Here is a 13,610-nt window from a genome sequence, read left to right as displayed (position 1 = left end):
CGACGCCGACAGCTTCATCCATCGTGGGACAGCTCGCTCCTCCATCCTGGTCGCCGACAACGCCTCCTGGTCCGTGAGATCTGCGAGCACAGCGTCACCCACTCACCTAGTCGAGGTGACTACCATCCGGTGCCCTCCTGGTGCCACCTGACTACTGGCTAGTATTCTCGAACTTGGTCCCCTCTGCTTTCAGGTGTCATCTCCCTTCGATCCAGGCTTGGATCCATCGAACTTTCTTCACTGGTCGCCTGCCAGCAACTTCTTTCTTCCAGGCTCCTGGTCCGTCTACGAGGATTCCCGACGTCTTTTGAGACCTATGCAGCTGCAGCCCCTGGGCTAGGTAACTTCGGCATTTCGGTGCCCCAGCATAGCCTCACTATCCAAGGGTCAGAATCCACTTTCGTTTTCCTCCTACCAGGTCGGGTTCGCCCGAGAACACTAACTTTGCAATTACTAGCTACCATAGACTTTGTCCCGCATCACGCGTGAGAGTGCACACTCTGCACCCGAGTCCCCTAGGCCTCCTATAAGTAATCTGAAGGTTCTATAGTCAAGTCCTAGCGATTCCTAAGCCTATTAGTACTGTACTTACCTGCTAGTAATTTCGCATTCCACTTTCAGAGTATATGGTTTTCCGTGCCCCTCGGGCATTTGTATATACTGTGCTAACTTAAGTATTTTCGTAAGAGTTTTGTTTTGTGCTTAGTACCCTGTCCTCATAAAGAGTACAGGGCTGTTGTGATTCTTAATAAATATCTTGTTTATTTTCATAACACTTGTGTGGTGTCCTTTCACTTGGTGTTCAAGGGGTATATGTGTGGTAAACAGCTGGCTTAACACGCCCTCTCGAGTCTTTAGCCTTAGACTGCTCGTATCCACGCTACTAGGATAGCTGGTCTATAAGGTTGACTTACAACCAATCATCAATAAGGGTTGCTGGACTGATACATAGTGTTCACTAGAATAGTGAGCACTGCATATCAGGCCACCTTCTCACACCAGCAATGGAGCTGTTTCTGATGCCGGCCTCGGTGAAGTCAGCACCATCTCGACTTCAGAAGAAGTACAGGCCCCCGGATTCTGATCCGGCGTTTCTACGGTCAGATCCGGTTCCAGATTCTGTCACCGTGACAGCGGCCAAGAAGCAGAATTCTACTGCCCCTTCATCTACGGTCCCTCTGGACAAGGAGAGCCGTCAGATGGACTCTGCAGGAAGGAAAGTCTGCAGTATGGCTGCCACATCCATGAAAGCGGCAAGTGCCTCAGCACTTTTGGGTTGCTGTGACCGCTCCTTGTGGGAGTCCCTGCAGCAGTTCAGTGAGCTTGTTCCAAAGGGATAGGAGAGAAGAATTCCAAGAAATATTGAACGAGGGTATGATGGTCTCAAATCAGGTCATCAGCTCAGCGGCAGACGCCTCTCTCCTGGCTGCTCATGGGTACTGCCATGGTATCAACTTACGACGCCAGTCATGGTTGCACCTTACCTCTCTTAAGCCGGAGGCACAACAGAGGATCGCTAACCTGCCCTTCTTGGGATCTACCCTCTTCGGGACTCATGCGGATGAGGAAATGGCCCGCATGAAGGCGGAAGTGGAGACGCTGAAGGCTGTGGGTTTGGAGAAACCGAAGGAACAGCGGAAGTCCTTCTGTCCCGTCCAGAGGCGTTACTCTTCCCAGAGGCGAGGGCAAGGTCGCCAAGCTGGCCAGCAGCAACAGCAGCAGCAATACCAGCACCAGCCTTTCCAGGAGCGTCAGAGGGGCAGAGGCGGCCAGCAGGCCTCCTCGGCGAACACGGGCCCGGCCGGGTCTAAGCCCTGAGGAGTTACTTCCCCCTCGTCCGTTACCCGCTCCGGTGGGGGGAAGAATGCAAAATTACTTGGCAGAGTGGATAAAAATTACTCCGGACAAGTGGGTTCTGAATATTGTTTGCAATGGATACACTCTTCATTTTCTCAGCCCTCCTCCAGCAATTCCACTGGTTCGTTCGCAATACCAGCTGTGGAACCTCAGGCGCAGGCCGATACCCTGTTAAGAAAAAGGGCAATAGAAGACGTCCCTCTGTCTCAAAGGGGAAAGGGTCTATATTCAAGGTTCTTTCTAGTAAGAAAAAAGGACAAAAACGAGTTCAGGCCCAATCTGGATTTGCGACAAGCAAACAAATGGATTCGTAGGGAGAAATTTTGCATGCTGTCTTTGCACCAGATTTATCCTCAGCTGCAACGAGGAGACTGGCTTTGCGCAATAGACCTGCAGGATGCGTAATTCCATGTGCCCATTGCACAGAAACACCGAAAGTTCCTGCGCTTCCTAGTCTGCACCAATCACTATCAATACACCGTACTACCGTTTGGACTGAAGTCTGCACCCAAGACTTTTTTAAAAATGCATGGCAGTGGTGGCGGCACACCTGAGAAAGAACAATGTGTTTGTCTACCCGTACCTGGACGACTGGTTGATCAAAGCCTCCACCTTCCAGGAAGCGCAAGTACATTTCAACAGGACGGCTGTTCTGTTGAACCAGCTGGGTTTGCACATTAACATGTCCAAGTCCGTTCCGACTCCTGTTCAGTGCCTGCAGTACTTGGGAGCCTCCATCAATACTCTCTCAGCAAGCGTGTCTCCTTCGGCGGAGCGAATCTTATCGATCCTTGGGAACGCTCAGGCTCTCACGTCCTTTCCATCAACGAGAGTGAGGACGGTGTCTTCTCTTCTGGAGTTGATGGCCTCTTGCATCTTCCTCACACCACATACACGCCTCCACATGAGACCGCTGCAGGAATGTCTGGAGGATCAGTGGGCCCAGAAACGAGGGAGCTGGGACGACAGGATCCGACTGTCTCTACACGCTCAACAGTCCCTGAGATGGTGGTGTTCGGCAGAGAATCTCCTCATGGGGGTTCCATTCCACAAGGACATTCCCATACAGACTATTGTCATGGATGCTTCTCTCCACGGCTGGGGAGCGCATTCCGACCATCTACAGATCCAAGGAACCTGGTCCCAGGCGGAATCCACGTACCACATCAATTTTCTGGAACACAGAGCTGTTCGTTTGGAGCTGAAAGCCTTTCATCCATCCTTCCAGACCATATCCTTGCTTGTACAGACAGACAATACAACCACAATGTATTACCTCAACAAGCAGGGGGGCTCGAGATCGCGCACACTGTCACAGGAAGCGCAGGCGATCTGGCACTGGCTTCTAGCCAGAGGACTGACGATAACAGCTACCCATCTGCCAGGTGGGCAGAATGCTCAGGTGGACACACTAAGCAGGCTGGTCCAGGAAAATCATGAGTGGGTCCTAAACGACGAGGTACTAGGAATCATCTTCGAAAGATGGGGCACTCCAGACATGGATCTTTTTGCCACCGCAGAAAACAGGAAATGCCGAGACTTCGCCTCCAGGTTTTACCAACCGGGGACACTGGGGAATGTGCTGTGGATCAGCTGGTCGAACAGCTTTCTGTACGCTTTTCCCCCATTCCCCTGATTCCGGCAGTGCTCATCAAGCTGTCTCAATCCAGAGCACGAATGATCCTCATTGCTTCGGAGTGGCCTCGACAGTGGTGGTTCACAGACCTGCTCCACCGGTCTCTCTAACCCCACCTGCGGCTGCCATGTCAGACGGACCTTCTCACGAAGTTCAGGGGGCAGATGGTGCACCCCAACCTCTCATTGTTGAGTTTGGTGGCATGGCTCCTGAGATAGTGCAGTATGGACACTTGAACTTGCCTTACAATTGCATGGAAATACTCAAGGAGGCGAAGCGACCTTCCACAAGGACTTCCTATGCCTACAAGTGGAAGAGGTTCTGCATCTGGTGCACGTTCAAGGATTATGATCCTACCGCCTGCAAGGAAGATGTCATCCTTCCATACCTCTTGCTTTTGGCTCAATCTGGCCTTAATTTTCATTCTATTAAGGTTCACCTCGCAGCATTAACTGCGTATAGGAAATGCCCTTCACAAACCTCCTTCTTCCAGATTCCTGTGATTTAAAGATTTTTTAGAGGGATTGAAGAAAGTGTTTCCCCCTGTTAGGCGTCCTTCGCCTTCATGGGAGCTGAATGTGGTGCAGTCCTGCTTGATGAAGGAACCTTTTGAACCTATTCATAAGGCTTCTCTACAGCATCTGTCCTGGAAGGCGGCCTTCCTTGTGGCTATCACTTCGGCCAGCAGGGTGAGTGAAATCCAGGCCTTGTGTTGCCAAGAACCTTATACTGTATTTCATGCTTCTAAGGTTGTGATGCGAACTCACCCTAAGTTCCTTCCTTAAGTGATTTCTGATTTCCATATCAATCAGACGATAACTTTGCCTACGTTTTTTCAACATCCTTCCACTCCCGTGGAGCGGCCTCTTCATTCCCTGGATGTCAGAAGAGTGTTGAAATTCTACTTGGATAAGACCAGGGATATTCATAGGTCTGACCAATTGTTCGTTAATTACGGGTCGGTCAGGACTGGTCTTGCCACCTCAAAACAGTCCAATTCTAGGTGGATTGTGTCCTGTATCCCGTTATGTTGCCAAAAGGCTAACAAAACCTTAGGGGGTAAGCCCAAGGCTCATTCCACCAGGAGCAAAGTGGCTACAACGGCTTTCCTACGTAATGTTCCCATTGCAGATATCTGTAGGGCGGCCACGTGGAAGTCGGTCCATACCTTTGCTAAACACTACTGTCTGGACTCTGATGCCAGAGCAGACGCTCAGGTTGGGCAGGCTTCGTTGAGAAATCTGTTTGCACAGTAGTGGTGTTGTCTGTTTACTCCACCGCTGGTTTGGTTTGTGGGGATGGGCTTGCCATTCTATTCACAAGATTATGACTATACACAGAGATCCCCTACTACAGAAGGAGTAGTTTCTGTCCTGTAACTCCAGTTCTGTAGTAGGAGTATCACTGTTATAGTCATAAGCGCCCGCCTTCCTCCCCGGTGGATGAAACGATAATTTACTGAATGCTACAGGCCTAGCTTTATACACCTTCAAAAAGAACTGAAAGTAAAAGGCCTTTGGCTGTGCATCATGGGATACCGAGGGTCTCTAGAGGGTTCCTTAAAGGCATGGTATCCCTTTTCCAGACACATAATGGCAGCCTATGGGGCTTTTCTATCCAACCCTTCCTCTCTATCATGACAAAGGATTTTTGTGAAGGGGAGTTTCTCTAGATGTGAAACTTTACAAAATGTGTAAAATGTAATATTATTTGGCTATCTTTTTCACTTCAGGATGAAGTGCTGGCCAATGTAGCCTTGTAGTTTTAGGCTGCATTATTTGTCTTTGATTTTCTCTTAAGTGTCTATGCAGGACTGCAGAAGAAGACAAATTAAGAGACTATTTCGATTGTTCCGGGGTCACATGGGCGGGACTATTCACAAGATTATGACTATAACAGAGATACCCCTACTACAGTACTGGAGTTACAGGTAAGAAACTACTCCATCACGTCCACCTGCAGTTTACTCACCTGATTGCATGGCCTAAGTATATCACCAATGCAAAATACCACAGACACACACCAACAAAACCTGCTAAACCAATCTGCCCACAGCCTCATGTACACAATACCAAAGCCACTCTATGCAGCAAAGCAATGCCTCTCAATCACACAACTTCCCCTCACCCACACCAATGCAGGACAAATCAAACAGTCTCACCGCCCACCTTACAATACCAAACTCAACTACTGGGCAGAGTGCTGCTACCCTAACAGTACACCACATTCCGTACACAACCACATTCGACAACAACACACCCACACACACACACAACACAGCATCCAACCCACGTAGCTGGCAAAGCAGTGCCGCCCCAGCATTGCAACACTCTGCTTACACCCGCCAACAATAGTAGATGTACACAATACACATACTAGTTGTATCCTCCTGCACACAAGGATGCACCTGACCAGGTTAGGAGGTACAAAGAAGCCGCCTAAACAGCAAAGCCAACTTCCTGTGTGTTCACCACACACACAACTGGCCCACAGAACAGGAAGATCTGACCATCCGACACCAAACACTGCAACCAACGCCAGTACCTTACAGCTAACCACTAGATGACCCCCACCCACACAGCAGACTCCTCTCTTATAGCAATGACCACAATGCACCCTGTGCGCACCCTCAGGTCACAACGTGGCACCAATACCGCATAAGTACAAGGGGAAGATGTCCCAGCAGAACACCCTGGTGCAACTGGCTGGGCTATGGATGAACTCACTTCACACCCTACCCTATACTAATATCTCCTACTCCACCCCCAGCCACTTTGTAAAAGGCAGTGGGGCCCAAACCAACATGACAGTATTCGTCTCTCAATATTCTATGGTTCACGAGCCCAAACATTCACATCAAACCTCCAATTAGAAGTAGTTATTTCTTCAAGTTGTAAAGCAGACAGAGTGCTGCAACTTTTCCCTGGTTGGTTCTGAGAAAATAATGAGTAGCGCTCTAGTCATATGAGTCTAATACCTTAATCGGCTTCATTCTGACTATCTTCTGGTACTGGGAGAAACATGGAAGTACTCCTGAGGCCGGGCTTACATCCCCCCCACCCACAAAGAAAAGTAACATAATGGGGAGTCACGGCCAATAGGTCAAGGGAGCCCGGGTCAAAAAAGTTTGTGAATCACTGCTTTAAAGCAATTAACCCCTTCACTGCGGCGGCTATTCCGCCGCAGTGCTAAGGGGGCGGGGCGGGAGAGTGGCAGGCGCATGCTGGTGACGGAACCGCTCCGTCACCAGCGTCGGTTGCGCTGTGCTTGTGACGGAGCGGTTCCGTCATGGCCCGCCCCGCTCAATAGAACGTCAGCGCAGGCGGAATTCGCGCCGCGCAGGCGCGCCGAGCGGGCCATGACGGAACCGCTCCGTCATCAGCACAGCTCACCCGTAGCTGATGACGGAGCGGTTCCATCATCAGCACTTAAGGGGTTAAGAAACACCCATATACAGACAACATCAACAATAATTCTCGGATCTCAATGGAAAGGCACCCAGGCTGCTGGGAGCGCTACAAGGCCATCCAGATGGAAAAAACAGGCTGTAGAAATGCTGAAAATGCAACAGAACTTGCTTCAACAGTGCCAGAGGTGAGGTGTAGACCATGTACAACTGTAGGGATGGGCCTAAGGCGAGGGCATCAGCCAGGACTGGTGGTCCCGGAGGCGGTTGCCATCCTCGTTGAGTCCATGGGCTTTGACAGGGTGCGAGAGCAGCTATCTGTGATAAGAGGAGAGAAAGGCGGGAAACGAGATCTGAGAGCCAGTCTCTGTTATCCTGGGGACACGTGCTCGGATACCCGATTCGGGTCAAGTTTGCGCTATATAAAACTCTGTAAAATAAATAAATGGGCGCACTTGTTGATGCCACATAATGTATCCACGGAAATGGGTGAACTAGGCTGACCACCTCACTCCTGGGTCGGTCCGGACACTGTCTCAGGTCCGGCTTCTGATTTCAGGTGTTTGTAAAACAAGGTCACTGCACCAGAATGCTTCCGGCTCCCACGTAAGCAGAGGACTGGAAACACTGTCTGCACTGACCCGGAGGGAGGTAGTTACCCTAGGGTGAGCCTGGGTGGGGAGTGGACTTTGATACAGGAGAGAAGGGAAACAATGGGGGTGCTCATGTTTGGGTACAGACACTTCAATATAAAGGGGGACAGGGCAGGAGTGCATTCTGTGATAGGGGAGATAGAACCATAGGGGATGACCCTAGGGGATCAGAGGTGAGAGGATGAACCAAGCCAAAAGGGCCACTGGCGAAGGGGAGACCGTGGCACTGAGGGACCCTGGGGTGGGTACTGCGGTCCACGATCGCGCATGGTCAAAGGAGAGATGGGGCCATTGGAGTGACCTGGGGAAAGGGCAAAGGGCAGACTTGAGGAAGAACAACAAGAGCGGGTGGGCAACCTGGATCGGTACAGAGGACTCAACAGGGTTAGAGAGTATGCCCTGGCTATCTTGGCATGGAGGGTGGCACAACAGCTGAGCTAGAATTAAGCAAACCCAATGGTGCTGCAGAGCTACCGTGCACGGGCCGCCTCTCCAAGGTCTGACCTGGCTCTCTGTGCATGCACTTGCGGCAGCGCTTGTAATAAAGAAAACTAGAATGATCAATATTCCTCAAGATAAGTAGACAATCCAGTAACAGAGCTCAAAACCCCACACCAGGAACCTTTGCCAGACCCTGCATGTGAAGAATGCCGCCTGGTAGTTCCCTTATATGGACAGTAGGCGGCAGTAATGCGGACAGGGAAGTCTGGATGGATTTGGTCTGTGAATTACTGGTGGGTGAGTGGAGTGCTTTAGATGTACCGAGGCGGGTTTTTAAGGTGGTGGTGATGGAGGTGGATGAAGGGACAGATAAAAAACGATTGAGTGGATGGATTGATGAAATTGCGCAACTGGAATTTAGGACCTACAGGGGAAGGAGGGAAGGACAGCTGTATGATACACAAGCTTCTTGCAGACATTTGAGACACCCTTTGTATAGACAAGATTATGCATGATGGAAAAGAAGTAGAAATGTTTGCTTCAGATTATAATTTGTTGTATAAGAGCGATCTTGCCCCACACGTTTCCCTGAGAGTTTCTCAGGCACAGTACATTTGGTCTGACTGATCACCTCCAGAGATTCACTTAACTAGACACCTTCTGACCTTGTCATCTCCCAGCCTCAACATGTTTTCACTGTTACTTCTTACCTAGATGCATTTTAACCATCATTGCTTACAAACGTGATGCTGTCTAGTCTTGGTGTCTTCGGATCTAGCTGCCTCCCAACCTTATTGTCTTCTGTCCTTCATATATTCTAACTTTGACATTTTATAACCTTGATGTCGCCTTAAAGTCATCTGTCCTTGACACCTTTGGACCTTAAGTTCTCCTTGCTGACAATTTTTAACTTAGATGCCTTTCGAACTTGACCTGGGTGTCTTGAAAATTGGCTAGTTAGGACTGAAGCATCTCTTGGCATCTCAGCCTCCCTTACTTGATGGCTTGTGACTTTGGCATCTTCCCTTCTTAACTTCTTGCAAACTTTGCGATTGTAATCTCAACTGTGTCTAACTTTTGGTGTCTTCCATCTTTGGCTGTCTGTTAATGTAGGCATCATACAACATTCACATCTTCTCAGTTTGGCTTCTCTTTCGCTTCTCAGAACTGAGACAAATGTTGAATTTAGCCCCTGTCCATAACATCTTGTACCTAAGAAATCTTTAGACCTTCACCAACAAATGTTTTTCTTTTCCAGTTGTGAACCGACACACGTTTGGCACTCGACCTGGCCAGACTGAGGAATGCCTTCACCCCTACATAGAAAAATTCTGAAGATCCACGAAGAAGAACTGGCCCGAAAAAACATGAGTGACTTGTCTGTGGTAGTTCAACAAGCATCACAATAAACGCCGCCTGTCTGCTCAAATTTTCCAGAGTCTGCTTCTTCTTGTCTGTGGGTTGGGAGGTGCTTAAATCATCCCTTTTATAGTGCTCCCCTAATCTCTTCTTCATCTTGTGGGAGAATGCACTCTTGTTGTAGCTGCATACATTTCAGTCACTCAATTAAAATGCCTACAGCATCCGTAAGGAATCACTAATAGACACACTATATATAAATAGGCCCAGTAGACGACGTTCAGCCGAAACGCGCTGGCCATATGGTTTATTTTATTTTTTGCACCCATATATGCTTATGCTCACCTGAGGTTTGTAATAAAACATATATATATATATATATATATATATATATATATATATATATATATATATATATATATATATATACATGCAAACACATATATACATCTGGGTACATACTATATTTTAGAGAATCCACAGTGTGTGCTTAAATGGCTTCACCAGTATATTAGTTCCTATGAGTGATTAAATCGTAATGCTCCACTTTTCGTAACCCCACTGTATAAAAGTCACACTATACGAGAAGAAAACTTCTCTTAGACAGATGATACTTTGGGCTCAACTTCATATGATACCGGAATGGATAAAAGGCAATAATCCGTAGACAATCCAGAAGGCATTGGTGCTATTGGAATATCGATGCATATTTATATAGATCACTAAACTTGGGTTGAATGCAACGGAGGACTTGCACAATTTTCTGTAGGAACATCCATTTTCGTACAAAAATCTGCATTAAAATGTACATAGGGATCATGATGTGAGCACGTTGAATATAAATGTAAATAACGCGTGTGTATGTATATATATGAAATTCTGAATAACAACACCTATTTTTAGGTATTCTGTAGTCCTGTTCCTACAAGGGTTTAACTGCCTTGGTTTTTCAAGCAGTTCAGTTTTTTAAACAAACACATGGAACTTTAGTTATATGTATTTTGGTGATTAATTTGCACTGGTAATTTATTCAGCACTTTTTTAGGGATACACACTAGTTTCGATGAAATAATTTCCTGTATAAATTTGATTGGGATATATTAATAATGTACAGATGTACATATATAGCCATATATAGGAATTCGAATCTATGTTATATGTATAAATATATATTATATTTGGGTGTTGTTGTTGGTATACAGTTTTTAGTCATTTGTATGACGGTCTTAAGCATCAGATAGCAGTGTCAATGCCATGAATTACAAGATTTATTACGGACTGTGGAGATTTGCTTTCACACTTAATGAGACAGATTCTGTTGTATGCATTATGTACTTGATTACCTATGTTTGAATTAACCGTCAATATTGGTTCAACAGCGCATTTATGCGGTTATATTTTGTTAAGTCTGTAAGATGTATGGGACAACTACCTAATTAATAGCACATTACCACATGTGCATTAATAGTGTCTCTGTGGACAAATACATATGCGCATTCAAGCGGGTATATTTTTCTAGCAACTCTTGTAAATATGTACTATGCATGGACTTCGTATGTGGCAATTAATGTCTCTCAGTCGCAATATTATGCGCATTCAAGCAGGTATTTTTAAAGCAATTCTTGTAAATATGCACATTTCATTAGCTCAACAAATTTACTTTTGTAGCAATGCAATTATATAAATGCTCAAACTTGCATAATTGGGCACTGTACCTTTAATACATCTGATGTTGCAAATGTTTTACCACGTGACTCACGTTTGGAGGTGGGACCTGATGGGTGTGTCCACACTGCTTAATGATTCAAAAAGTTTCCACTTTGTGCAATGTGGTGTGTGAACAAGACTACGCCAGTAGTCGAAACGTTGCATTTGGAAGGCACAGGAACCAAATAAAACATCTTGCCTGGAACAACGTGGGGTCTGTCTCTTCATTCGCCGCTGGGCTGTGGAAGTGTGAAGATTCTGTGCTGATATATATATATATATATACATGCAAACACATATATACATCTGGGTACATACTATATTTTAGAGAATCCACAGTGTGTGCTTAAATGGCTTCACCAGTATATTAGTTCCTATGAGTGATTAAATCGTAATGCTCCACTTTTCGTAACCCCACTGTATAAAAGTCACACTATACGAGAAGAAAACTTCTCTTAGACAGATGATACTTTGGGCTCAACTTCATATGATACCGGAATGGATAAAAGGCAATAATCCGTAGACAATCCAGAAGGCATTGGTGCTATTGGAATATCGATGCATATTTATATAGATCACTAAACTTGTTTGGGGATTTACATGAGCTTTTCTCAACTTGGATATATATTATTAACAAGACGTCACAAGATTCTTGGCTTTCAAGATTTCACATTTGTAGATTGCTTTGCTGATCTTCGTGATCTGATTCACCACCCTGATGAAGTCCATCTATTGGACGAAACGCGTTGGCTGGGCTTTATGCTTCTGATTGGAAATGAAAATAAAGATTATATGAAGAAAAGAAATGTCAAGACTCCTGCACTTTAATTTTGCTTGTGAATTTGATATTGTTTATAATCTATAAATGTACTATATTTGATTAAATGTTTCTTTTCATTATTTCTTTACATCTGTGTATATGAAAAAAGGAAGCAGGGAGCTCTGTAGATACCAAGTATAGGTGGAGAGCAGCTCTTTTACATGGAGCACCCTACAACACCAGCACCACTCTGAATTTGCTCACCTGAAATGCCTGCTTTTCTAGCACAGTTTTTAGGCATAGGATTAGCACAGTGCCATCCATGCAGAGATGCTTGTGTTGCACAAGGGTGACCTTCTCACTTCAGGTAATTTCTGTACAATGCTTCCTGCCCTCAACATTTCACATACAAATGATTGTTTTCAAGTGTGTTCGTATAATTAGTTCAATGGAAGAAAAACAAAGTAAATTCAGGACTGTAAAAAGACACCACAATATCCAGGAGGGAGGCGGTGCACATTACAGCTATGCGTAGACCCTGGATGCTGGCCTCCGACAGAGAAGCTTCCTAGAACTGGAAGAGAGGACAGATTAAAACAAATGAGCCTAAAGGGTGTGTTTAGAGATTGAAAGTCAGCTCTTTCTGCCCAGCTCAGAGGAGAGACAACGCCTCCATTATGCCAACGAGTCCATGTACTGGCCTTCCTTTCTCTGGATGAAGGTGCCATAATATTAAAGATGTGAAGCATAAAGGAAGATGGAATGGAAGAAACAGTGGGCAAAGCCTTGCTAAGTTTCCCAGGTTCATGTGTGACCAGCTGCTCTAGCCCAGGTTTTTTTTTCCTTTGAATTCTGGGACTTGTAGACCTGTTTATTCCATTATAAAACTAAGACCACAAGTCCCAGAATTGAACGGGAAAACTGGACTAGAGCAGTTTATTATGCATAGAACTGAAAAACTTGGCAGCAATGAGGGAGGTGGGAGATATAATGGAGGAGGTATAACTAGTGATTTCCAGAGACTTGAACACAATTTATTTACTTTCATAGAATTATCCCACGTCAAATGCCGAAATGCATTGGGAAGGAAAAAGACTGAACATACATTTCTTTTATGAAGAATAATGCATTATGGGATATGAAGTTTTGAAATGTCAAATACATGGAATATGAATCTTTGAATGTCAAACAAAAGACATATTCAATCGTTTGGTGTGCATTTAACACATCGATGTGAATAAAGAACTCTAATCAAGCAACAAAAATGCAACAAGTTTTTATTGAACATAGCTGGGAATCCAGCACCCACTGAGCCTGTGCCCAGGGAGACAGACCAGGGGGTCCTGTGTCTGCAACTTTAAGAGGGTAAAGTGAAGTGACATCACTTATTCTTTGACCCCCTGCCGCCCATTAATCACACCATAGGATTTTCCCTTGTCTCACCTTTTTGCCCCTACTTGCTGATGCGCTGGGTGTAGGGCAAGAAGGGGAAAATAGAGAGACCAAACCGGACTCTGCCGTTTTTAGAGCCCTGTTGAATTCTGTTCCAGTTGCTGACTTTGCCCCTCGGGGTAAGAAGAGCAGTGCCAGGGCTTCGAAAAGGCAAAGCATGGGGTAGTAGCTGCTACCCCTAATCGACGTCCATGATGAGCCCACCCAAGTAAGAATGGCTGGGATGAACTAAGCAGGGGTGTGGGGCAGGTTTTTCCCCCACAATCTATGTTGTGCTGACTATACAATGTTTCTCCTTTTGGCCCTGCCTTTACCCAAGCAATGTTTTTCGCATTGAAA

General features: G+C 46.0%; 1 protein-coding gene across 1 annotated transcript in view; it reads left to right on the top strand.

Moving 5' to 3' along the window:
* TEKTIP1 (tektin bundle interacting protein 1) overlaps window positions 1-9,422 on the top strand; it is a 31,614-nt gene extending 22,192 nt beyond the window's left edge. The window contains exon 4 of the mRNA XM_086947127.1: window positions 9,252-9,422. Within this exon, the coding sequence (XP_086803253.1) occupies window positions 9,252-9,328 (77 nt within the window). The 3' untranslated portion in view covers window positions 9,329-9,422. The remainder of the gene's footprint in view (window positions 1-9,251) is intronic.
* The last annotated feature ends 4,188 nt before the right edge of the window (window positions 9,423-13,610 follow it).

This window comes from Lissotriton vulgaris, chromosome 12, assembly GCF_964263255.1.
Source record: "Lissotriton vulgaris chromosome 12, aLisVul1.2, whole genome shotgun sequence".
NCBI lineage: Eukaryota > Metazoa > Chordata > Amphibia > Caudata > Salamandridae > Lissotriton > Lissotriton vulgaris.
The sequence above is the reverse complement of the archived record's forward strand: the minus strand, read 5'-3'. Positions and strand labels throughout refer to the sequence as shown.